General features: G+C 41.5%; 1 protein-coding gene across 1 annotated transcript in view; it reads right to left on the bottom strand.

Annotated features, from left to right (window-relative positions):
* The window catches only part of SHB (Src homology 2 domain containing adaptor protein B), a 71,949-nt gene that overhangs the window by 2,843 nt on the left and 41,255 nt on the right, over positions 1 to 27,851 (bottom strand). The window contains exons 4-5 of the mRNA XM_010565454.1: positions 20,131 to 20,302; positions 15,593 to 15,712 (exon numbers count right to left, since the gene is read on the bottom strand). Of these exons, the coding sequence (XP_010563756.1) occupies positions 15,593 to 15,712; positions 20,131 to 20,302 (292 nt within the window). The remainder of the gene's footprint in view (positions 1 to 15,592; positions 15,713 to 20,130; positions 20,303 to 27,851) is intronic.

Raw genomic sequence — 27,851 nt, 5'->3', positions numbered from 1 at the left:
AGTCCTGGGACCAGGCTTAGACAGGTCAGGGGGTCTCCATCCTCAGAAGTTTTCCAATTTGCCTGTACAAAGCACTCAGCAACCTGATGAGTGTGTCCTGCTTGAAGCAGGGGGTTGGACTAGACACTTCCAGATTTCCATTCCCATCTAGATCTCTCTAGGGGTGTATGATTAATCTTTACCATTTGTATATTTTCAGAAACCGCTAAGTAGAGCTTCTAGTTCAACAATTTTGATTTGAAACATTTGTAAAAATCTACTATTAAAGAAAAAAGATCAAAAAAGAATAAGAGAAACCTGTGAAATTTTATTTCAGGACTCCTAACTAAAACTTTTCTGAAATTGAAAATGGTTTTTTGTGCAATTATTTCACAAGAAAGCACAATAAAATCCACCTCCATTTCAAGGTAGACACAAAACACTATTAAGGGGAAGACCTGCAAAAGGGACAAGTTTTGACAAGAGGTTCAAGAAAGTGAGAAGTCATTCCAATGTGATGGCAGACACTACAAGGTGCAGGCTGCACGGCAGATTGCTCACCTCCTGCTGTTTGGATTTGCCCTTTGCCAACCAGCCAGCAGGGATGACATCACCTTGCAACTATCTGTAGAGAAATCTTTCAGTTAATGCAGACAGGAGTGTAGACAAGCTATTGTCCTGCATGCAGGTCTATCCTAGTCTGACACAAATGCTGAGGAGCCAGCTATCCTAAAGTGTGCAGAAGAACAACCATTGACTCCTGGAAGCAGGGAACACGGAACTTTCCTGTGCACTTGTGTATTTTAGAATAATAAAGTCTTCATGGTTTTGTTATTTGTATTTTATTTTACTGGTGCCATCTGCAAATTGTCAGCTCAAACCTGGGAAAGCAAAATCTGATTGTGTGGAGAAAGGATGAAAACACTTCAGTATAATGGGCTTGCCAGACAAATACGGTGGAGACCATCTCCATTAATAAGCTAAAGACATGGCCAGCTGAGAGCCAGCTCCTTTGGGGTAAGTAACCCATTCCATTCCATTCCATTCCATTCTCTGCTTCAGCTCCTTTTGGACCAGTGCTCTAGCTTGGCAATCAGAGCTTCAGACCACTTGCTTACAAACAAGGGAATATTTCTGCTGCTGTTTTTTTCCTTCACTGCAAAGCAGCTGAAGTATGGCATGAATTAATAGTTCTGTGATCGTACTGTTTCACCAAAGCACCATCTATGCCTCATAGTGATGCTGCACAAGGCAGCTCCATCAGCCCTACTTCTTATCAAAAGAAGAATCTTGTCAATTTCTCTTCCTTTGATAAGACATGTTTGAAGAGCAAGCTGCAATCACAGAGATCTCCCCAGCAGGTAACACATCTCATTAATGTATGCAATCTTTAATGCAATTCACACCAATGCTGCATACCACTCATAATCATAACAAAAAGAAATTTTTGATCAAGAAGGCTATGAAATACTGCTAATGAAATTGACCCCAGTAACAAAATCGCCCACTCCTAAAAAGCAAGATATTTAATAATACATTACATAATTTTGTAGCTGCTGGTGCATATTACCAACAGTTAGCATGCACCTCTTATACCTCTTACTTTTCCTGGTAATTGCTCAATGAATTTTTCATGAAAAGTATAGGGCAACACTTATACTAAATCAATTCCTTTCATGATAGATGACTTAAAAACATTTGCATACAAAACTGATATGACCAGAGGTCATATCTCTCATAAACAGTAGCATGCAATCCACATAAAGTTTGCATTTTGAGGACCAAAACTCCATCACTATTTCCTGAGATTTCTATCTTATTTCATGGTAATGGGATGTCACCCCACGTCCCTTCTTTTCAGGCAGTTTGCATTACAATTTTTCAGGGGCATAGTCCTGCAATGTAAAAATCAATAACAAAGCAACCTGACTTGTGCAGTATTAGATTAAGCTCAATGAATGAAGGACCTCTCCTTGCATTCACTGAATCATTTTATAATCACAGCCCTCTATGACATTTGGCTCATTTAGACATTGAAAGCTGACTGCCTAAGACTAACAAACCTGGAGATTTTATTTGCACATAGCTTTTCTGCTAAAAGCAACTCCTAACCAGGGTCTTTGTGGAACATCCCAGATGATTGAGCTGCCAACTGGCCCTATGCAGATGAAAACCTGTGAGGTTATCTTTATTCAGTTATCAGTAACCTTCAGTCATCTTCATTCTCAGCTATCTCCTCTGATTATTCAGTAACATCTCTAACAGCCCTCAGTCAAGCACTAGCTCCCGTTCTTTTCAAGGCAGTATGTTGGAAAACAGGGAGGAAACGGATGGCCATCTAACCTAGCATCTTGACTCTTGAAAAATGGTTATTTCCCACCTCCATACTATCTCATGTCCCTCCTCCTTTGTATCTTCTCCTCTTCAGCAAATGTTGTGTTTATTCAGCTTTTAGAATTAGAACAGGTCAAAACCTGGAGTTTCCCTTTTGCAGGTCTTCCCCTTAATAGTGTTCTGTGGCTGGTTTGAAATGGAGGTGGATTTTATTGTGGTTTCTTGTGAAATAATTCCACAAAAACCACATCCCAATCTATTTCTTCCCATGCATTTCTGCTTTTTGGTTCTCCTAAAAACCCCAGAGTTACTTTCATTAAGTAAAACCCAGTCTGAATAAAAAGCCCTCAGAAATGGATTTCAGAGGTAATTTTGTGTGAAGCCTGAGGAAGAGTAGAGGTGGCAACTGGGAGCTGTGTGAAACTGACCTCAAAGTGTTGCAATGTCAAGCATGCAAATTTTCTGTTCGCAAAGGAGAAGAACTGAGAGGCAAGAGCATTAAGTCAATGAACTGATTTTACTGATTGCTAGTGTTTGCAGACAATAGTCATCATCACGTTGTTAAAGATTGGCTGAGTTCTAACTTCTATCCTGGCTACTTTTCTGGATGTCCAGAACTCTTTAAATTGTGCATTATTCCAGGCTTACTGGTGGATGAAAGCAAGGATTATGTTTTCAAATACTTTCCTGCTTAACTCCTTTCTTGTCTCCTTCTAGTTTCCAAAAATTACATTGTGAATCCGTTATCTGCCTTCCTTGTTCCAAATAAACCAATTGAGCTGTCACTAGTTGCAGCTAGAAATATCAAACCAGACATGAGAAATGAAGAACAAATTAAGTTGGAAGAAAGTCAGCTTACTACCTTGAAACCATGCCCTTGAATTTAGCACTTCCAGGTGTACACTTTGAAACTGTTCACATCTACACTAAGGAGCCTTGTGTGCTGTCTCCCCTTCCCCATTTGTTCTTGAAGTCTGTCTTACAGTCTCCCCTCTTCTGGTATGCCTGGACTCAGCAAATCAGTGCCTACTAGTAACTGGCAAGGCCAGAATGCATTACACTTGTTTAACACCACTATTGCTGCTAGACCAGTGACTAGGATTACAGGGACACTGTTCAGAAAGGAACCTGGAAGTCGTAGTCCTCCCTTTTCCTCTCCTCCAAACCCATTTGATCTAAGCTCTGATTTTAGTATGCAAAGGGATTACTGAAATTTCAGGTAGCGATGAGGAAAAAGACCTCATGGTTGAACTGTTTGTGAATCAGTTTCTGCTTAGTTTTCTAAGCAATGTTGGAGCCTACCTGAACAAGTACAAGCAGAACTTGTGCCTGATAGTGAGTAGTCCTGGTTTTGGAATACCAGTTTCACAGCTCTTTCAACAGCAATAACTGTTAGAACCTGCCAGGCCCAAGGTTTTCAAAGAGCAGAACCTAAAGGGCAATCCCAAAGTCACATATGTGAACACTGGTAAAAGCCTTGAAGAGATGAGATACACATTTTGCAAGAGAAGATGCTGGGACCTGATGTAAGTCATGTGATATTGTTACTATGTGAATTCTGAATGTCATTATGGTTTCTCAAATGTTGCAATAATTCTTTCTCAAGTTTTTTGTTCAACTGAGGGAAAACTGTGACAAAACAGTGCCACTACAGACAATATTCACTCCTTCCCTATTGCAACAGTTCCCATGAGTTTCAAGTACAGAACAGGAGAATTCCTAGTTGCTAATCCCTGCATCAAATTGCTTTGGAACTCTCAAGCACAGATGTTTACCCAGACACAATACTTGATATATGACTAATAGTCACACCTTGTTTAAAATGCTTTGCAACACAACCATAACACCAAGTGACTTTGAATTACAGCTTTCCCACAAATTTTCCTTCAGTTTTCAAAGGATGGGAAAGGAATTGTGCAGACAGCTCATCAGACTGTGCTTTTTTTTGATCTTATGCCTGAAGTGTGATACAAGAATGTTCAAGAAATATTAATTAGTTATTAAAACTAGTATTTTTTTCCAGAAAATATTAATGGCTTTGAAACATCATTCATGTTCTCAGTCAGAAAAACTGCCCACGCCTTTTGAACACTGTTTCGCTGAAGAAAGCGCGGTTTTGTCTGAATAGATTTTCCGCATTCATTTTGATGAAATATCACTTGGACAAGGAAAAAAGCAACAACTTTGCAGTAACATCAGAAAAACACATTCTAGCAATGTAGGAAACATGTGTTGTTTTGTTTTTCCATTACGAAATGCCTTCCTATTTCAAAATTTTGTTTTATATTATATGCTGTCACTTTGAACAAAACCTATAATGTTTCATGCCAACGTACAGCAACAAAGAAATAAATTAAAATCTCCTCTGAAAAAGAAACAAATCTTTTTTTTTTCCTCCAGGTGAGTGATTACGTTGAAAAATCCTCTACTGGAGACATTCAGAGGCTGACCTGTCCACTGCTTTTCCTGTCTCAGCTCTGCTTTTTCAAGCACGGGATATACAACACTGTCATTCTATATCTGACAGCCACTGTCTCCATGGTACAATAAACAATGTCTCTTGCCCTACTAGCAAGGGCTAGCAGCGTTCATTTGTAACAGCATCCAACATGTGTGAAGACCACTCTATCAAGCCAGGCTCCATTCTCTATAACCAATTCCCATCTGCTGCTTTGAAGGCAGTAAGGATGTTTAGCTTGTTGGAGTTCTGTAGAAGTGACGGAATCCTTGCTGTCTGCTAACAGCCAGGTCCCTACCATTACTGTTTAGGCCAACAGCAGACTAGTAATACACTTTTAAATACTTTTATTCAATTACTGATTTAGAGAGCCATCAAAAATCCCCCTACCTCTTTATAAATAATATTGACAGGAAGAAACTCGTATTTTTCTACAGTACTACAACAGCTACTTTCCAAGAATATATTACATGTTTTAAATCAACTAAAAGGTGCAAAGTCCAGCATTAATCCAAAACCCAGAACTACCCAAAGTCTATGTTCTCAGCTTTGGAAAACAGGACCTCTTCTACAGATCAATCCTGTATTTTCATGATGACGAAAAACTTTGCCTGCAGTCCTCTTTGCTATTTAGGGAAAACCACAGGCCTGTTTATGAGTCCACAGCATCAGGATGTCAGCAGACATCACTGTCTCTGAATTCAGCTCTGTTCTCCCTCCAGTTGCAATGACTGTGCATAAATTATCTGACAGAGCAGAAAGCAAAGCCCATTAGTGTTTTTACTCACAGTTTGCACATTTAGCTGATTTGTGAAATAAGCTTAATCTAAAATCAAGAATAGCCATGTTTCCCGAAATTTAGATGTGAGTCAGGAAATGAAGGCACGCAGGCGTGGTGCACACTGCTGCAAAGAGCCTTGGGAAGGAGAAATCCTGACTGAAAGAATTAGCTATTAGAGGCCAGCTGGTGGCTGGTCTTCACTGAGCAAGATTGAAACATAATACCCTATCCAGATATGTTGTTATATTGTTACATTAGGAGGCATCTCTATTAGCTTGATGTGCAGTGAGGTAATTGCTGAACATCTAAAACACATAAGCGTGAGATTGATCTCCTCTACCCTTGGCACATCTACTTCCACTTCTTTCACCAGCCTGCTTGCTAGTAAAGAACAGACCTAATATAAGGAGCTTGCAACTAGGCAGTTCAATGGCAGCCAGCAACTGGGAGCCCTGGTCACAACATGGTTACCAGGAGTATGGATCTCCAGTTTTTACCCAGCCTTGTGCAATTAAAACTGGGTTTAAGGAAAGAGTGGGAGGGTATGAGTGAGCCAAATACTTACAACCCTGAAGGAATACAGAGAAGAGGAAACACAAGGAGCAATGCACAGCTGCTGGAGGAGGTACAAGAGAATGCACAGCTGCCCCTCAGGCCTTTGGGATCATTTTGTTCTGGGAAGGTAGATCATATTCCTTCCCTCTGCTGCTATGGAGAATTCAAACAATGCTGACAAGGAGGCCCAGATCTTTGGATCACAATCCACAGAAAGATGTTTTTTGCCTCAAACACCTGTCATCAACTAACAATTCCTTTTTCTAACTGAGATGAGCAACACATAAATCTGTATATCATAAAGACCTTCTTTGATGCCCCCAGAGGTAGCCAATTCAGATGCAATTATTTTTCCCTGGGTAAACTATGGTATCTCAAAATAACAGACATGTTTTCTGTAAATCCAACTTTTCTACAATATTTTCCCTAGATGTTGTCTCTTCCTCACAGATCCTTCAATATGTGTGCCCAATTATTTCATGTAGTCACTCATGTGTGTATACAGATATTCTGCCTACCCCTATCACAGGCTGAGATGTATCTGTGAACTATTCCATTTGCTGTAAGAGCCAGATGGAGACTAATTATCTTTTTGTGTTTCATGGATCGTCCATAAAAAACATCACATTGCTTCTGTTCCTGTTGCTGATCTACAGCCTGATTCCAGAGAGGTCATCACCTCTCTGCCCTCATCCTCCTGCTCACACAACACACCTGGGCCACATCTGGCTTCTGGACCTCTCCTATTGTGCCTGCCTACATATTATGATGGTAAAGATGCAAAAGCATCAGTCCAAGGATACAACAGAAATAGCAGGCTTCATCAATTATTGAGGGGAGGGGCAGAGAGCAGACCCCACCCCCCCAAAAAACCCACCAAACAGGGAGCTTGCACTCACTAGAATTTTCCCATCAGTGAGCTTAGTGTGTTCCCTGTTCATGAATTGCTGTGAAAAGCTCATATACTGCACAAAACACTGCAAAAGCAACATAGTTGCTGTTATTAAACACAGCTTCTCAGGCCTGCCACACTTGTACAGCTAAACCCATGTAAAAAAGTTAAAAAACCTACAGCCAGGATGCTTAGACTAATACGAGGATGCAGGCTACAGACAGCCAAGTGCTTTTCAGAACACATTAATCAACAAGTGAAAGGTGACTGCAGTCATTTGAAAGTATTTCATTAAGGCTTCTGCAGCCAGTCATAACTTTTAAACAGTGTGTCTAACCAGTAAAGCGCTCTCTCCTCAAATTTATTACACTCAAAGAAAGTAACATCAAGACATCACGCTTGATTAGATAACCAAGAACAAATTCAATAATCACTTTAGGACTCTAGTTCAATATACTGTCAGAGCAAGGCTGGATAGTTCATTGCTGTAGCCTCACAGCTTAATCTTCAGCACTGCTTTCCCATTTTCAAAGTATGGTCAAGGCAGAGACCCATATCCATTCCTTCAGGGCTCTGTTGCTGCCCGAGTTTCCATTTCAACACAGCTGAATTGGGAAACAGCCTTAAGGTGGCACGCAGAAGCAGCTCTAGCGTTCCTGAAGAAAATATCCAATCAATCTGGACCCTGGGAGATGCAAATCTAGTATATAACCTAGTTCTCCTGTTGTAACTTGAACACCTTCAGTTTGGCTGGTGAGCATTTGCCTTACAACAACAGGTTTTATTTGGTTTACTGTGCCCAGCTGTGTGGTAGTACTCCCTTCTCTCCTATACATAAAAGAGTCTTCCAGCCTTTCATGTGGAGGGTCTTAGCTCAAGACAACTCCACTTGCTTTTCCAAGTTTGACAACATTCTTTTTGGGGGGAGTCTTAAGAATCAGTCTGCCATGAGACCACACAGCTGACAGAGGACTTGGTGCTCTACTCTGGCAATTCCCCTACCTAATGAGTAGAGGGAATGTTCTTAGGAACAACACTGGAAGAAAAGCAGAAAGTCACAAGGAGATTTGACAGAGGTGGAGAAGTTGACAGGTTATGGTTGAAATCCAGTAAATCTTTTTATTTCAGATGTTCCTAAGAAGTCTTTTTTATCCTCCTCTCTCTTGCTTCTGGCAAGGAATGCAGCCAAAGATGTGCTCTTGTGAATCACAGGTAACTTACTATTTCAACAGACATATCAGCTCAAGGACATAAAACAGCAGCAGTGGTCCCAAACCTCAGCCCCCTCCCTTTGGTTTCAACAAGCCAACAGAAGGAGCTATGTGCTTTAATGGAAATCAAACAGAACCCAAATAAGTATGTCCCAGGTAAAGGGGTTTAGGACAACCTTGCTCTACAGGGCTATCACAGCACTGTGCAACATTACATGGGGAACACACCGCCTCTAGTTTCCATTGTACCAGCACATCTTCTGGCACTGACAGAAAGCACGAAGCATGTACGTGCAAGGGAAAGGCAGGCTTGAAGTAGAGGGGTAACTGGAAATAGCTAAGGATAGTAGCCCTGCAGTTCTGTCAGAGCATAAAGGTCCCTGCTGCTCTTATGCCTCTCGAGACTACGTAAGATCTGCTGTGTGGCACACTGTGGTCTCTGGCTAAGTAGTGTGGAGAGCCTTAGGATAAGCATGCTAGGGCCTGCTATCATTTGGAGTGGATCAGGCTGCACAGCACTTGATCTAGAGACCTTTAGGTCCCATGGGATAACAGGCAGCCTTGAGGCATTGCTGAGATCATTCTGGCATTTCAATTCACAAGGTCAGAGCTCAGTCATTTTATGCTACAGCTTTATTAACAAATATCTCCTATAAGTACCATGTGTCTTTATAGTGTCTTACCAGATGCTCAGCAGCCAGTGCTTTTCATTTCATGCATCATAAATGCAGCAGTAAAATAAAACAGGAGTTTGATGCTGAAATGGTCTGTTCCGAACATTATTTGACTACGCACATTCAACAGCAACCTTCAAAAGCCTCCATCTTTTGTAGGTATGTCATACCTACAGAAGACCCCAAGTATCCCCAAGCCTACCTGTTAAAGGAAAAGTTAGCAAAGCCTGTTTTTACACTATCCTATGATGCCAGTCATGATGCTAGTCCCATGTGGCAAGTGGGGCACTGGATTGGTACAGCAACACATGGTCAGGTTCTGTGTAGCAGTTGCAGGACAAGTGCATTATTATAAAGAGTCTCTTATTTGGTTGGCTTTATCAAAACCACTGCAGTGAGGCACCTACACACAACCCCAAGCATGCTCATGCCAGCAGCCCAATGCCTGCAGCTCCTTTATGATTTTTTTAAAAGTGAAGTCCAGTTGCGTATCCTACTCATGGATCATAACAGAAATTAACTGCCTGCCAGTGACATCAGCCAGCAACTTAAGTCTACAATTGAATGTTTCAGGGGCTCTTTTCTGTAAACAGAAGTAATTTTACTTCCAGCAGTGGGATCACCACCATGAACTGGGCTATACATGTCCTCAGTACAATCTGAAGAAGGGATGGCTGGTTGCCATTGAGTCTACGGTTAACTCTACAAACAACCCCATGCACACCTTGTTTGAGCACTTCTGTACAAGCCATACATCTGTCCTGCTGAAAATATGAGGTGAAACAGAGTGTCTTATGTGAATCAAAGATGAGGCACTGGGAAGAGTACAAAGCCACCTGAACACTGGCTCCACCACTGGTAGACTTCCTAGCTTATTCACCGAAGTCAACAAAACTGTGAAGGAACTGAGGCTTGAAATCTCTCTTACCATGAAACAGGGGAAGACATAGGACTACTCAAGCTAGAAACCCATTGGGACACAAAGTATATCAAGAATAGGATCACAGAATGATAGAATAGTTTGGGTTGGAAGGGACCTTTAAAGGTCATCTAGTCCAACACCCCTTGCAATAAGCAGGGACATCTTCAACCAGATTGGGTTGCTCAGAGCCCCATCCAACCTGACCTTGAATGTTTCCAGGGATGGGTCATCTACCACTTCTCTAGGCAACCTGTTCCAGTGTTTCACCACCCTCACTGTAAAAAATGTCTTCCTTCTATTGAGTCTGAATCTACCCTCTTTTAGTTTAAATCCATTACCCTGTATCCTATCACAGCAGGCCCTACTAAAAAGTCTGTCCCCATCTTTCTTATAAGCCCCCTTTAAGCAATGAAAGGCCACAATAAGGTCTCCCCAGACCCTTCTCCAGGCTGAACAACCCCAACTCTCTCAGCCTTTCCTCATAGGAGAGGTGTTCCATCCCTCTGATCGCTTTTGTGGTGCTCCTCTAGACCTGCTCTAACAGGTCCACGTCTTTCTTGTACTGAGGACTCCAGAGCTGTCCGCAATAACTCCAGGTGGGGTTTCACCAGAAAGGAGTAGAGGGGTAGAATCACCATCCTCGACCTGCTGGCCATGCTTCTTCTTGTGCAGCCCAGGATATGGTTGGACTTCACCTGACTGCCATGACTTTTCAAATATCACGGACAGTGGCTTTGCAACTACATCAGTCAATTCCCTCAGGACTCTGGGATACACCTCGTCAGGTGCCATAGACTTATGTATGTTCAGGTTCCTCAGGTGGTCACAAACCTGATCTTCTCTTACAGTGTGAGGGACTTTGCTCCCCAAGTCCCTGCCTTGATGTCCATCCACTCAAGAGGTGTGGGAAGAGATTGCCAGTGAAGACTGAGGCAAAAAGATGTTAAGTACCTCAGCCTTCTCCTCGTCCATTGTTACCAGTTTGCCAGTTGTGTTCACTGGGGTGTACACTTTCTTTAGCCTTCCTTTTCTAGCTGACATACCTATAGAAGCCCTTTATGTCCCTTGCCAAATTCAGCTCCAGCTACGCCTTGGCCTTCCTGACCCCATCCCTACACAACCAGGCAGCGTCCCTATACTCTTCCCAGGATATCTGTCCTGCTTCCCTGTGCATTTCCTTCTTGCTTTTTAGTTTGACCAGCAGGTCTCCACTCATCCATGTCTGTCTCTTGCCTTCCTTTCCTGATTTCTTAGACTTAGGGAGCAAGAACTCTCACGCTCTGTGAAAAGCATCCTTAAAGATTTGTCAGCTCTGTTCTGTTCCTTTGTCCCTGAGGGCAGTTTACCAGGGGGTCCTATTGACTAACTCATTGAACAGATGGAATTTTGCTTTCCTACAATTCAGGGTCCTGACTTTACTCTTCATCTGACCCATATCCCTCAGGACTGTGAGCTCCACCAGTGCATGATTACTGCAGCCTGGGCTGCCTCCAATCTTGATATCTCTGATTAGCTCACTTGCATTGGTGACCATCAGGTCCAGTATCGCATCCCCTCTGGTAGGGCTGTCTATTACCTGCCGTAAGAAGTTAACCTCAACACACTCCGGAAGTCTCCTGGATTGCCTACAGCTCGCTGTGCTACTTTTCCAGAAGATGTTGCGGTGGTTGTGTTACTGATTTGTTATTAGTTAGAATTAATCATATTTAATTTTAATAGGAATATGGAACAATAAGAAATATTTTAGCAAAATTATATATTGCATTCTATATATTTAACCAACAACTAACAGCTGCTGTGAAATCCCCTGTATAGCCCTGTACCAAGGCCAGAGGAATTGGTTAAAATCATCTAGTAGGAACATTTAGAACTTAGATAACAGATGTCAGAATTTCAAATTAATAGGAACTTAGGAACTTAAGAAAATGTATTATGTGTAACTATAAGAATTCGAGTATTGTCTGAAATCAGTTAACCACAGAAGCTTTGGTAAGGATTTACTTCGATCTAATTAACGAGAATTCCAATCAGTAGAGTTAAGTGAGATTAACCAATGATTGTTTTAGTATAAGAATATTGATAAGGTGGTGTGACTGAGGGCCAATCACTAGAAATATTAAATTCAAGAATTAACATTGAATGTTTTTTATGTAAATCTAATACATGATGGCGAAAATCGTACTGCGCAGAATCACATGAAAGGTCAACTATCGGACAAAGTGAGGAAGACTATGGAAGACCACCAGAGGGCTCTTGAAGACCACCAGAGACCTTCACTGCGCCTGCGTAAAGGACATTTACATACGCTAAGAACTTCCCAGAAATCTAATGAATATGCATAACATTTCTCGGAAATCTAATGAATATGTATGAGTAAGTTTAATATAAGGTGTATGATTTTGGTGTTCAGGGGTGCGTGGTTCATGAGAGGACTCGCCTGCGCACCCGGCCGTTAATAAAGAAGTGTCTGCTTATCTACACTACATTGGTGTTGATAAGTTCTTTATTCCGAGTTTTTCGGCAACAGTTGTAGTCACTCAGCAGAATGAGAACCTGCGTGCCTGATGCCTCCTGTAGCTGGAGTAAGAAGGCTTACAATAGGCTCCCCTTGACTGGGTGGCCTGTAGTAAACACCATCCACAACATTCCCTTTGTTTCCCCAGTTTCTAATTCTCACCCATAAGTTTTCAACCTGCTCATGGCTATTCTTCAGAGAAGGCTCTTCATAATCTATCCATTTCTTGATGTAGAGGGCAATCCCTTCACCCCCTTCCTCACCTGCCCCTTCTGAACAGCCTGTTTAGCTGCACTCCAGTCATGAGATTCGTCCCACTATGTTTTGGTAATGGCAACTAAGGTAGCTTTCTAGAAGCATGGTGGCTTCCAACTCCTCCTGTCTGTTGCCCATGCTGCATGCATTGGTGTAGAGGCACTTCAGCTGGGCTGTCAGCCATGTCGCCTTCTTAGAGGAACACACCTTAAATCCTTTGAGGTACATCATCAGTGTTCCCCTGTTGGCTCTTATTACCTCATGAGCCTCTGGCTCATCTCTAAGACTTCTGGTGTGCTCCAGTGTACCCAGTATGTCTCAAAGCAATAGGCTGAGGGCCCTCGCTAGCATCCTGTCCCTCTAACCTTGGTGTGTTGTCCCACAGCTTGTCATGCACAAGTCTGATATTATCCCCTTCCCCCTTCAAGTCTCCTTTAAAGGTCTGCCAGTGAGCCCCACTAGCTTGTGAGCTAAGAGCCTCTTGCCCCTTTGAGAAAGGTGAATCTCATCCAATGCCAGCAGGCCTGGTGCTCTGTAGACAATCTCATTATCGAAAAACCTGAAATTGTGGCAGTGACACCAGGCACAGAGCCATGTATTAATAGACTGGGTCCATCTGTTTCTTCCAGTGTTGCTGCCCACAACTGGAAGGAGAGAGGAAAAAACTGCCTGTGCTCCAGATTCCTTTACCAACCATCCCAAGGACCTGAAGTCTCTTTTGATTGCCCTTGGACTATGTGTTGTTACTTCATCGCCACCCACATGGAAAAGCAATAATAGGTAATAGTCCGAAGGCTGTACCAGGCTATGAAGTTTCCTACTGATGTCCTTAACCCAGGCCCCAGGGAGGCAGCAGACTTCCCTAAGAGGTGGGTCTGTCCGGCATATTGGACCCTCTGTTCCCCTCAGAAGGGAGTCACCTACAACTATAATCCATCTTTTCTTCCTTGTGGAGGTGGTCATGATACAGGCGTTAGGCCTTTCTGACCTTGGCAACACCTCTGCTGTAGATGGACCATCATTCACATCATCCATTAACTGACCTTCCACATCCAAAGCCTCACACCTGTTGTACAGAGGCACTTGGCAAGGCGAGGTAGGCAAGGAGGTGGCTTGTCTGCCACCCTGAGCATGGACTTCCCTCCATTCACTCCTTTCCTTTAAGCTACTGCCTTCTGCCTGGCAGGGGGAGGATACAGGATCCCCTTGATCTTGTTTTTTTTCTGGTGGCTGTTCCTGTTTCTGTCTAAGGGAGGGCAGAGTATGGTTCCACCAGCCTATCTCTTTCTCAAACTCCCTGATGCTCTTTAACCTTTCTACTTCCTCTTGTAGCTCTGCCACCAGGCTAGGCAGATCATCCACTTAATCACACCTCACACAGCTGTTCCCACTACTGCCATCTATTACAAGAGAAAGGCTCTGGCACACCCTGTGTTCACAATTCAACAAAAGATGAAGGCATCAGGAGGTCCTGCAAGTGAAATAGTAATGAGGAGGTAAGACTGCACAACAATGAAATGAATGAAGCGATGGATTTCAGGCTGACCTCATGGTAAGCATGTATAGGTGCAAAATACCCTCATGACAGACTGATCAGATGCCTCTAGGCAAGGGAATCAGAACACAAAATAGTATCGTGTTTTGCACTTTGAAGGGCTAGCTTCCACAGCTAAAAGTAGTCATAAACCAGGCTGATTGTGAGGAAATGCTTCAACCAAGGATCATGAGTAAAACCTGAGAACTGTCCAATAACTTAACTCTTTGAGCTTAAGGAACAAGATATCCACAATTACCAAAACTCTTCAAAATCTTACTTTGATTGGAAAACCATCTTCATTAAGGAAAGGATTAGAAAACAATAATGAATTATAAACTCAGTGTCCTAAACAGGGGGAGAAGGGGAAGAGAGCCTTACGACAGTAAGTAAAAATCACATGTGAACAACAGCATTAAACATAACTTTGTCAGTAGTTTGTAGATGGCAATGGTCAGCAAGATGGCAAGTAAATAGAAGTAGGTTTCTAGCAAAGGAAGCAGGTTTGCATGATAACTTAAGTGTGGTTAAAAAACATGAACATTTATTCAGCTAAATACTTTGAGAGAAAACACTGATTGCATTTGCAGGATGTCAGGAGAGCTCCTAGAAAAAAAGAAAATTGATCACCAGCTAATGGATAGGACATGAATTCTAACTGCAATACCATGGGCTTAAGAAGATTATGTGAGCTTTGGAGGAGCCACTGGAGAACGATCATCATCACAGGAAGCTGGTATATGAATTAATAGACTGTATCAAGCAGCCAGAGTCAGCACTAGTTTCGACAAATGTATGGCAGAAGAGCAGTGAAAGAATCTTATGCTCCAGAAAACACAGACTGGAGAAGTTCAGTCATTTAGCTACCTTATCATAGAGCAAGTTATGGGGAGACTTAAAATAAGTACCACCAGGAAATATGGTTTAGAAAACTCTGGAGTAACAACATGGAAAGGGACTACAACTGGCTAAAGGATATTAAGGGCTGGCATCCGGATGTCCGAAATTGCAAAATAGAAATTTCTTTGTCACTTTTTCCTCTTGAAGTTGTGCTCTGGTTTAATAACAAATATCACTATACTGATGCAAGAATTAAGTGAAATACTTAAAAAAAAAAAAGTTGTATTCCAAGACTTACAAGAATTTAAGGGAAAATTTAAGCCTACATATATCTGAAGCATGTGCCATTAATGCTTCAATGTTTGAAAATATCTAGAGGACTACTATACCAGAGAATACACAGATCAAATAACAAAATGGACAACAGGACCTGAACTGCATTTCCAAAGCAGGTGTGTTCCAGTTCAAGGCAGACCTCTGTATTACAGGGACATCCCAACAATAACAGACTGATAGTCTCAAACTCCCTGGATGCCCTTCTGAGCCGAACCAGTTCAGCAACAGACTGGATCATTTTCTCTTCTTGCACCAGAGAAGTTATGGCTTATAAATGACATTTATGTTTTTCTAACAAATACTTACTTCAGTGAAAGACAATAGTCATGCTTGCTTGTTTGACTATTTCTTACAAGGTAGCTACATTCTTTACATAAACGTAACAGGTTTTCTGCATCTGTCCGACTGATTGCTCCATGATACCATCTAGGAAAAAGAACAGAGATTAAGATACACATATACTCCAACTTATACTCCTTTCACTAATTTGTTTCTTTAAGGTATGAATAATGGTTAATATCACATGGATATCTTTAAGATCTAACATATTATGGATAAAAAGCACATTGCTTCCATTATCTGAATTTAACTTTACAACCTGTGGAGGCCTGTAGTTCCTGTCAGCTGAAGGAAAAAATTTAAATCAGAAGATCATGCAACAGGATTGGTGTACATATTTATGCAAGAAATTCCCACTCAGAGCAACACATTATAATCTCTATCTTGCAAGCAGTAGATCCACAATATACACATTTACTCTATTTCATCCCTGTGATATATCAGTATTTCAACTGACATACAAAAGAACAAAAAGAAAACAAACAAAAGTAAACAAAAAGAAAATCATATCTGAATAATATGAACAGTTAATTGTGGAAAAGATTTGCTAAAATAAGTCTTGGAGAAAGGAGAAAAGTGATAAAGTGTAAAGATCTATAACAAAGGCGCTTGTTCTAAGCACAGCTGTGACAACTTGGTGCGCTTTAAGTAAATATCTGGTGGATTGCTGGTGGAGTGGGTGTGATCAATTCAGGGAAGAAAGGACATGGGGAGAGGAGAGGTGGGTCCTTTATACTAAACTGACCACTGCAAACAAAGAACCTCCCCAGCACATGCTGCTCTGTATCAGCAATTAAAATCTCGTAGTCCAGTAGTAAATGCTTTGACCCTTCCCTCAAGTTTCCCTGAGCGATGTAATGTGCCTGGCCCTGCACTGGGTCAATCGCATCTCTGAGGAAGATCTCTCTCTTCCTGCAATTACCAGATGCACTTTGAAGCACGATGTGACACTAACATGCCTGCCTAAGCAGGATAATGCATACATCAGAAGTGCTCTCTGTCTGTTATTACCAGCAGCTGTCACTGGCCTTGTGCAAAAAACGTTTTCTTCCTTTTGTTCTCATTTTATTTCTCTACTGAACTTACTCTAAAGGAGATGTTCCAGCTAAAAGATAAGTGAATAAAGACCAGACAGATCCCTTTGACAGAAGTCATGCTCTTAACTACCTTGTGCTCACGTCAGCTCCATCGTCAAATCTGACGAAGGTGCTAAACAAAAGCTGGTGCTCAAATTAAAAATTCATTGTGCCTGGTTACAACCAAAGTTGCATTGCAGAAAAGTAGAAAGAATGTTATACTATTGTATATTCAAGACAGGCTAGAAAGGGAGGCCCTGACAGCTCCATCACTTCACAAATAAAATTGACACCCAGATGCAAATGTTTCCAGGCAGTGTTCTCCCTATCTCACATTAGATATTTACTGCTAAAGGATATTTCTGAACATGCAATTTAAAGACTAGCTTGTCTTCTGAGTGTAAGAGAAGAATATTAATACTAAGTGTAAATCCAAAAATGGATTTGGGAGAGTCTAAAAATTATTCCTATTAGCTAGAAATATTTTTTCATTCTTTTCTCCCCAAAGGGCCAAATAAAATCAAAATAAAATATGACCTAGCCAAAACCAGGGAGATAGCCTGGACTCTGATATTCAGAGGGAGGTATTTCACATACTCTTCAGATCTGGTGTTCCCCAGTTGGCAGGGAGGTTCATGGAAAAAGAATGCAGGGCTGGTTCCAGAAAGCAAAAGCTGCTTTTAAAACAGTTGGAAGAAAAACAGTGAAGTATGAAGACAACTGCTGATGGGAGAACATCTTATTCAGAAGTGATGCCTCAAAGTTGTTTTGGCTACAGCTGAGAGTAAACAGCAGTACCCAAAAGTGTAATTGCTTGTGAATCATATGCCCATTTAAATGGGACACTCAGATTCCTCCTATTCCAGCTAGTTAGCGAGATAAGCATAGTGCCATAATCAGCTTAAAGTTCCTGAATAATTTGCTGTTTCAACTGTATTGGGTCTGTTTGCTGTGGGTGTGTCTATTTTTTAAATGTCAGCATACAGGTATTTGTGCAGAAAGGTCAAAGATTCAGATGTCAATGATGTGGCCACAAAACAGTGAAATGACAAGTTGTGAAAGATACCAAAGCAAAAGCATGGGACATAAAAACCTGAAGACATACATGTCTTCTGAGATATCCTGGAAAACATAAGCACACAATCCAAACCTGAAAGCAAAATTCAAACATAATCACACATTTTGACCTTTATCGAGATCTCCTCCCAGGATTGAAAGCATCCTGATTGTGGTTTATAGAATGTTCTTCCTGAAGTCCCTTACTTTCTCAATGGTCAGGTTTCAGCCACTAAGTGGCCACAGCTCCACTGAAGACAGGACAGCTGCATCAATTATACAGTAAGTATAATCAGTTATTACAGCTCATATAATGCACAACACTACTCTGTTTCTGAATTGGTCAGAGCAAAACAGCAAGTCACCAGATCTTGTATACAAGGGTGGGAGGGATTCACTTTCAGTAAGACAATGGAAACAGCAGAACATACTTTCTTCTTTTCACTATTACTGAGTAAATGGAACAAATTCATTTAATTCCTCTGAGTCCATGAGTTCACTAAGTTTATAGTTAGAGACTCCTTAATCACAAGCAACTAAAGGTATTTTCTTGATATATTATCACACCTTGGTATGTCTGCCTGTTTGGGAAACTTCCCAACCTACCTATCCACTTGTCAGCTTGCATGCTTCCTTTCCTCTAGATCTTGTACTCCTTTCTACAAAAACAGACTCCATTTTTGTAGAGAAAGATGGAATGTTTTGGCATGTGCTGTGGAGAGGTCTCATGCTACTAAAAATTGAGCAGTTTGAATGATTATGGATATTCCAAGGTACAATAAATCTAAACTCTTCCATTTGCTGACACATTATTGTTAACTGCACATTCATTTCAGGTTTGATCCTGCATAATGAAGAAACAAAAAGAATCTCGTGATTAACACTTGAATAACTAAAGGAAGCAAAACTAGCTCTGTAGTTTTCAGTTGTTATTATCAGTTGCAGTTTTATATAACTGCAGTTACACTAAAAGAGTATATTTATGAGTCAAGTTAATTAACAGATGCTCAACTCCCCGCAGTATTTTAAATATATTTTTTGGGGGTATAGTGAACAACGCCCCAATGGGGGGGTTGGAAACTACCCAAATCTGAGGACCAAATTTTACAGTCAAATTTGTAGCCTTTTAGGCATTTACCTAACAGCATCAGTGAGTGATTCCACAACAGTGGTTGCTACTTCCTCTGTTGGAGATAAGTATATAATCTGTCAATGGTTCAAAGACTAAGGTTGATTAGATGGACTATAACACCATGCAAATGATATTATTCTCTGTTTCAAGCTTAAGTTTCCAAATATTGCACGTAAAAATAGAATGTCAAAGAAAAAGGAATTTCAGGAACTACCTTCTCTCAGACAGAATTGACAGAGGGGATTCTCTCCTACTGAGGATGCGAAGCGCAAAAGGATTGCTAATCCTTTCAATACCACTTCCATTCAGGAACAAAGTATTCTCACAAAGAGCACATTCACACTCATGCTAAATTATGCCCTCCCTCTCCTGTGAAAATAAATTCTGCATCCAACTTAGAATAACAGTGTCTGGAGTGGGACTGCTTTCAGGGATTCAATACACAGCTTCCTTACTTTTTACTGTGTGAATCCATTGGCTTCTCAGTGCTCACAAATATCAGTGTTACCTGTGCAAACTACTCCACAAGAAGATTTTTCTTTCTTTGTGTAACAGGGAATTCTGGCTCCTTCTATGGGGCTGCACCTTTGGTATGATACAGGAAACAGTGGGTCATTCCATCACACAAGCCAGTCCCTCCAAACGATTCAAGGAAAGGTAACGAGGCAGGACAGAGGCCACCCTTGTGGATACCAGACATTCACCCCAGTGAATTACCCCAGAACTTTAGTTTGGAGCTGACAAAACTGCCTCTAAATACCACCCTCAAATTTGACACCAACAGATTAGAAATAACAGTCTCTTTTGTGAAAGCTTTGTAAGTGGTCTTATCAGTCTCTCCCTGGAGCAGTATTACAGCCAGATGCATGACACGTCTGAGGTACTGGAAACATGCTATGCAGCCACAAAGATATGGAATTTGTGCAGCTTTAAAGCACAATTTGTATAATATGATATAGACCTGTTTTCTCTAGTGCAATGTAATCAACATGGTTGAAAGTAGAATAACTGCACATACTCAGCAGATAAAACTCACTGTTCCTGAGATGAATTTCCTGTTTAACGCTGTTTTGACCCACAAAAAAATTACTTACACTTTGCAGGATTAATAAGAGAAGTTTTTTTGTGAGCGCTAACAGGGGATGCTGAGGAGTGGGAGCTGGACAGCAGGATCTGGGACATTTGCTGCTCCTATAAGTGGGGAGGCAAACTGCTAGAAAGCAATTACTCTGCTTACTTACATCTGTTTTTCCAGTTGAATAGTTGGATCTATTCTCTCTCCCAGGATCTCACAAAATTCTGGACTGCCATGTTTGATGGGTTTAAAGCCTCCTCCAGGTGCTCTTAACCGCCTGCGCTGGTCATTTGAGGGAGAAGGAGATGCTTGCCGTTTCTCACTTCCATTAAATTGGGCTGCAAGATACACAATAATTACCTCTCCAGGCAAGGTTAACAACAACCAAAATAGTTGTAGGACTTAGAGAGGTTTCACACTTCTCAGGGAGAATAAACATGCACCCACTAGCGTTAAGATGTAGTGGTTTATCTACAAAGTTGTATGTGTCATGTAAACGTGCTTCTAACTATGCAAAATAGCCCTGAAACTCTCTTGCTTTTCCAGTAACAAAATCCACACTCTTCTAAACCTTGTTACAATAACTAGCGCTTAACATTTGATACTTTCTTCCCCAAGAGATGATACTGTTAAACAAGTAACAGTAACAAAGATAGGCTTTGAGTCACCTGCCATAATTACAATAACAAACAACTGAGAGCATCAAGAACCCAGCTTGCCTCAGTTTATGTGGAATCATCCTAACAGTGATCTGGGTGCAAATCCAGACAGCCAACACCCATCTAGCCACGTCAGAAATACTGGCAAGCAGCAATGAATTAAAAGCATATCCACTTATACAATGCTGGCACAAAGCTTTTGTCTTGAAACATTAGAGTACAAGTGATGAAAATGGAAAATGGCATTTGTTATTTTCTCTCACAAACTATATTATTCCAAGAAAAGCAAGACGACTTATTTTGTAAAGCTGTAGTTTCTTAGACCACTGCAATATCTGTAGCAAAGCACAGATATTGCGTATCAGCATCATTACACTTGCAGTTACAGATTGTACATATCTGTAATTTAAAAACATTAAAGGACAGAATATTGACAGAAACAGTGAAAGGAGCTACCCACACCACATTCCTGAATCTCACTGCCTTCTGTGGTTTCTTCTTCATCAAAAATTAACACTCCCAGATGCAGATGGCTTATTGTTTTAAGGTCACCTAGTGGGGACCAGACAGAAAAATTCACTGTATCAGCAGGCATCACAATGTGCACAAACATACACAGTGAAGTCACCTTCTCTGTGAATTTCAACAGCAATATCAGAGAAAATGTTACAAGGACAATTAAAGGGGCTTCTTACAACAGCATGTTATAGATCTCATGCATTTAGAACTCAATTTATTCTAACACACAGCCAGTTAGGCATGTGGCTGGTAATGCTTACTGTTTTAAAGCAATGCTGTATAAGAGGAAGACAGCTGTAATGTTCAAAAAAATTGTGCATACAGAATAGAGATGTGTTGGATATGAAAAATGTTTTGGAGTATTTTTTTCTGTTATTTTAATATGCTTTCCTCATGGGGCTTAGGACACTCCCAAATTCCCCCTTTACTCAGAGGAATTAGGCACAAATTATCACAAAAATTAGGCAAAGGTATTCAATCATATTCTGAAGTATGCATGGCAGAAATATGCTGGTTATTTCTTAAAATGGAAACTCAGATTTAACCTCATTACTGGATAATGAAAGCTGATTAGCATAACAAGGAGAAACATTGCGTGTGTATACTTGCCAGTGACATATATGAACAGCACTATTATTTCAACTGTAAGAAAAACACCTGGATGTAACTTGGGAACTCTTTGAAGACTGGTGAACTTAATGTCAGCTTCGGACCAAGCAATGTCTTGCAAACACCAATAAATTCAGTTCACAAAACAAACATGAAACTCAGTTCTGATTGTAAACAGCAGTATCTTTACAACATGATGGTTAGAAGTAGGATCTGTTCTCCAATCAGCACGAAGTTAAATTTCAGATGCTTTTTGAATGTTTTCTCTGTCTGAAAACCTCAGACATGTCTCTGCACTCCTGCCCTATTTCTTTTTTATTTTTTTTTTGTGTGTGTGAATTAAATTGGTAGGCAGAATCAGTCTGAAAGGGATATCCAGGCAGATTAAACTGAAAAGAGTGATACCCCATCAGGCACCAACCCACACAATGTTGTTATCAGGACTGAGTTTCGGTTGCTATAAAGCCCCTCTTAACCGAAGCTGTAGTATACATACTGAAGGTTCAGAAGCTCAATTCCATGCAGCTGGGAGTGTAAAGTTTTTTATTGCTATTGTACTTCTGTTTACAGAGCCATTAAAATTATGGAACTGATGTCATACCTGACCCTTCCTCACTCTGCATGTGGCCTCTCTTCCACTTCCCTGTAGTTGGTGCCATACCTCTCTGATGGTGGCACACCAGAACTCCCCTGCTTGAAGTCCCCCAGGGTCCTAGGCACCAGCTTTCTGTGCAACAGCAGTTGCAGCCAGCAGAGGTGACTAAGTTTTGCATCTACAGATCCTCCTTCAAGGAGTCCATGATCAGTGCCGAAAACTACTACCAGATGGCCCTCTTCGTAACAGAGGGCCACTTATTTTGTAAAGCAATACCGGGATGGGCTCTACAGACTTCACATGCATTTCCTTTACCCAAAGGTTTACTATGCCCACATGACAGCCTGGAAAGGTCTGATTTCTCACACACTCAAATAGGAGCCAGTGTCAGCCTGACATTCATGAATGGGGTCTCTGATGTTGCTATCTCCTTTTCTAGCCAGACTTATGTACCAGCAAGCTACTTTGTTCCTGTTACTTTGCCATCCTCAGCTCTTCTGGGCAAATCAGTTTGCCCAGCTCAGCAGAAGGTCTAACAAATCCTGCCCACTTCCCATAAAAGCCATGAAAAACTCATTTCAGCTTCAGCTGTACAGCCTCCAATGAAACAAAACCAAATTTGTTTGTCAAAGAACTTGAGCTGCAACCAGTCAAAACGCTGCACTCCAGCTCTGCTACACAGAGACACATCTTTCAGCACTGCAGTTAACAGCAGAAGTCCCTGGGGAAGGCTAAACACAGCTTGCTCCACAACGTCAGTACGACACCAGCCCCAGCCCCAGTCCTGTACTTAGGAGCCACAGTGCAGACATGCTCCCCTCAACCTGAGCAGACTTCACAGCTTGTGCACACTTCCAGTCTGGCACATCTCAAACTCCAGGTTGGAGATAAACAGGTTTTATCCATGCTTCAGCAATAAATCTTGAAATCATGGCAGAAGAACAAATGTTTTCCTTAAAAGACTGGCATGAGTAACTTCTTGGTAATTCTAGTGTTGTGTCCTGGTTTTGGCTGGCATAAAGTTAATTTTCTTCCTAGTACCTGCTATAGTGCTGTGTTTTGGATTCAGGAAGACAATAACGTTGATAACACACTGATGTTTTAGTTGCTGCTAAGCAGTGTTTATACTAAGTCAAGGACTTTTCAGCTTCTCATGCTGCCTTGCCAGCAGAGGCTGGGGGTACAGAAGAACCTGGGAGGGGACACATCAAGGACAGCTGACCCGAAGGAGCCAAAGGGGTATTCCGTACTATATGACGTCACGCCCAGTACATAAACTGGGGGGAGTTGGCCAGGGGACACCACGGCTCAGGGATTGGCTAGGCATTGATCAGTGGGTGGTGAGCAATTGTATTGTGCATCACTTGTTTTGTATATTCTGTTATTGTTGTTGTTATTATTTTCCCTTCCTTTTCTGTCCTATTAAACTGTCTTTATCTCAACCCATGAGTTTTACCTTTTTTCCTGATTCTCTCCCCCATGCCATTTGCGGGGAGGGTGTGGGTGGGTTAGTGGTGGTGTGGGGATGAGTGAGCAAGCGCCTGTATGGTGCTTAATCGCCAGCTGGGGTTACACGATGACATGTTACTTGCCATTTTGGTTTGTTTTCTAGGCCTATCACCTGTCAAACCAAAACATTTGCTGCATAACTCTCTTTGTGTCTGTACTTCACATCACAAAAGTCTGTTGTTCCCGTCAGATGAACTTCTCAAACAGGGAAGTTTCAGCAGAGGGTCCCTTCAGGTTCACAGCCTCCACAACTCCAAGTAGTTGGGAGATGGTAGTTGTGGGCCTCTAAAGTGCAACTTGCCCACAGCTAGAATTTCTAATACCACTTCGACCAACATTGTGCTCTTCAGAGAAATCCACTTCAGCTAAGAAATGAAAAAAACCCCACCTGGTCTAGCTACATTAGCTAGCTACATTACAGAACTACGGTACACAATTAGTCAGAAAAGCACTTCACACATCTTGGCAGAGGGTCAATACTTCTCCACTGCAAACTTTCCATGGTTTCAAACTTAGCAGTTGGACCTTTTCTTTCCTTAATTTAAACACTTATAATTCCTACGAGTTAGATTAAGGATAGAGACACCAGGTGAGACAGCAGCTTGAATCTATGCTTGCAGCCAATCCTTATGCATTCCTTTGTAACAAATAATCAGGCACCGAAGACATACTAAAGTTATAATGAATGACAGATGCAATCAAAGAAATCTAATTAATCTCAAAAATGTTTACTCTCTTAGCATTTTACAACACAACTCTGCGTGCTGAACCCATAAGAAATTCAACCATATCGTAACTCTTTTTAGTTAAACAACTTCTTAAGTCTGTTACTTTTGTAAAGCAATATTTTCATTTAGTGTGCTTTCATAAGTGTTAATTACATAATGCTTAGAAGAATATTTACACATAGGCCAATCATAAAATCTCATATTGGATGGATTGTGCCTTATTAATTTAGTTACATGTAGACAAGCTAAAAACCACAGATGAAGAAAAAAATCAACAAAAATAAGATTCTTTTTTTTTAAAATCAACACTCAAAAACAGTTTCAGAATTTACCTGACAAAGACCAAAACAGTAGGCATGAAGATGATTACAGAGCTCAAAGACTTAACAAACACCAAATGAGCTGTGCACAAAAAAGTATGCAGTAGTATGCAGTATAAACTAATAAATTTGTTCTGTGGATTCAGTGAATTAAAAATTAGCCACTACATATAATATGCACCATACATGAAGAATAAGGTCTAAGATTTCCATATGCACACATATGACTCTTAAGACAATAACTTTTAAAACTAATAATCCCATTTCTGTGGCTGCTGTAGTACTAATTGAGAAATCTGTAAAGCATGATCTCGCTGCAGACAGATGTGTACTGGTACCACAGCTTGTATCTCAGTGTTGCTAAATGATGAAGTTTCTGGTTTAGTTATTTTGCATACTTTGAAAGAAAAATTACTTCTGAGTAGCATACAATCACCATCCTTGTGTGGGAAGCTCACAGTAACTCTGATACTACTCTTAACCTTTGGAAAATTATCAAAACTAGTATGTAAGGAAAAACTCAACTCACAGAATCCCTCTGCTATGCTAAACCACAGAAACAAACTGCAGAGAAATAAAGAGCTCTAAATAATTTCACCTTTGAAGACTTAAGTGTCACCTGCTCGAGCATTTGTTCCTCCCTGCTCTTTCATGCAGTCCAAAGGCTTTACTTACTCTCTGTCACCTTCGAACAAAATATTCTGTGCTCAAAAGGAGCTCTAACCCCAAACTGTCCAAGAACACAGGTAAGAACGACTGAACGTGCCTCGAGCCAAGCAAACACTGGACAGGTTGGCAAAAAATTACTGGAAGCCTTTCAGCTAACACAGTCAGCAAGAATTAACTGTTCAGCTTCCTTGCAGAAGGTCTTCAACAGCAATCTGTAGTCACTGTAGCCCAGACATTCCCATGGCATCTGGCCTAGCCCAGAGGGCTAGAAGGAAGGGAAGATTGAGGGAGCACACCATCCTTCTTCCTCATGGGTAGAAATGCACACACAGCTAATAGGTGAGGGTCTTGAGTGATAGGGAGCAGATGTCTGAAGGTGGAAGAAGAAAAATCCCAAGGAGATCTAAGAAGGTAACAGAGTGGGACCAGGTGTCAGGTAGGAGGATAAGTGAGAGTCTAGACATAGATGCAGCTCTGTGGGACAAAAGAAAGGGGAAAAGATGACCACAAACAAAAGAAAGGAGGAAGCAAGGAGCAGACGTGGTGGCAGAGGGGAAACGATGGAAACCCCTCCAGAATCTAGAATGAAGAATAGAGAAATTCCCTGGAAAAGAATGCAGAGAGCAGCCTAAGACCCACTGCAAATTCACTGCTTATGGCTCTGCGCTGCCCCTACATGTGCTGTGGGTAGCTTGTGGATCCTTCCAGGTAGCAGACACCCCACCTCTACAATAGAGTTACTGTGGACCATGCTGCTGTGTAATAAGACTCACCTGTCAGGAGATGGAGGCTGCACATATGCTCTACGCAAAGGCAACATTTCTGCCATCATAAGGACACATGAAAAGGCATGGAAATATCTGCTGAACTGGGGCAGACACGAATGCCATAGCACAAACCCAAAGCAGAAGGCTTTACAAACAAATACCAGAATGACATTCAGCATCTGCAGAATAGCCATTTTGGCACTGGAAACCTAGTGATACACATCTCTGTTGATTAGCCTACCTTGACACACAATAGATATCCCAAATCATAGCCAGGATCTCACAGCCCGGCAATCTCCCAGCACAAGTCTTGCAAGCATTTTAATTGGTCCAGCAAAGGGGATGAGTCTGCTCAGGCAAGCCTGAACCAAAGCCTGCTTCCACCAGGCAGAGCTCAGCAGCAGAACTGTATATCCTACTAGAAGCCACAGAAGCAGGTTAGACTTTTATGTTGGAGTTCATGCTCTTTAGGGAAAAAGACTACTTTACCTGCACAGCATCCAGCAGAGCTGAATGCTGGTTTAGATCCAGGCTCAAAAGAACTATCAGCATATGCTTAATGGGAAAGCAACTGAGCCTGGAACTCCATAAGATTATTAACAGCTTACATACCAGAGCAAATCATGCTGCTCGAAGTAGAAATCAGTTTTCTTTAACCTCCTCTTCTGTTCCATAGGAGCCCAACAAAAGAAAAAGGGATGCTAAGCAAGAGGTTTCTTTTTAAGCAGCTGCTTCAGATTCATCCATGTGGGTGGGAGCAAGAGACACATGTCACAGAATGGATACTGCAGACATCAGCTTGGCTTGGAAACAAACCCAAATCAACCACAACCTACAGATGTAAGAACAAATGAAGAAGAGAGGCGGAATCACTCTCAAACAGATTGCCACTGCTCTACTCCACAGTGCTAGAAGAAAAACACATTTCTGTCACCCATGTCCATCTACCTATTAGTGGATCAGGTCAGAAACACCCAAGAAAGGTATTTTCCCAACAGGCTCTGTTTACAGAACAGTAGCCCTGTATAGCTGTGGAGAGAAGTCACTTCTCATTTCTGTAGTGTGGCAATATCATGGCACACAGAATTGCAAAATCACAGAATAATTCAGGTGGAAAGGGACCGTGGGAGGTGTCTAGTCCAACCTGCTCAAGGCAAGGTCTGCTATGTGATCAGATCAGGTTGTTCAGAACTTTATCCCGTCATCCCTTCACACAAAAATCTAAAGATGGAGACTGCAAGAGGTCCTTGGACAATTGGTTCCAATGCTTGACTGTCCTTGCAGAGAAAAAACTTCCTCATATTGAGTCAGAATCTCCCCTGATTCAACTTATGTCTCATCTTCCCATCACACACCTGCTCATTTGTGAAGAACCTGGCTCCCTCTTCTCAAAGATCTCCTCATAGGCATTGGGAAGTTGCTATTACATCTCCCTCAAAGCTTTCTCTTCTCCAGGCAAAGCAAGCCCAGTTGTCTCAGCATCTCCTCACAAGTCATGTGCTGCAGTTTCCT

Source organism: Haliaeetus leucocephalus, unplaced genomic scaffold (genome assembly GCF_000737465.1).
Source record: "Haliaeetus leucocephalus isolate CR32 unplaced genomic scaffold, Haliaeetus_leucocephalus-4.0 Scaffold192, whole genome shotgun sequence".
NCBI classification, from domain to species: Eukaryota; Metazoa; Chordata; class Aves; order Accipitriformes; family Accipitridae; genus Haliaeetus; species Haliaeetus leucocephalus.
Note: the sequence above shows the minus strand (reverse complement) of the source record. Positions and strands in the feature narration are given on the sequence as shown.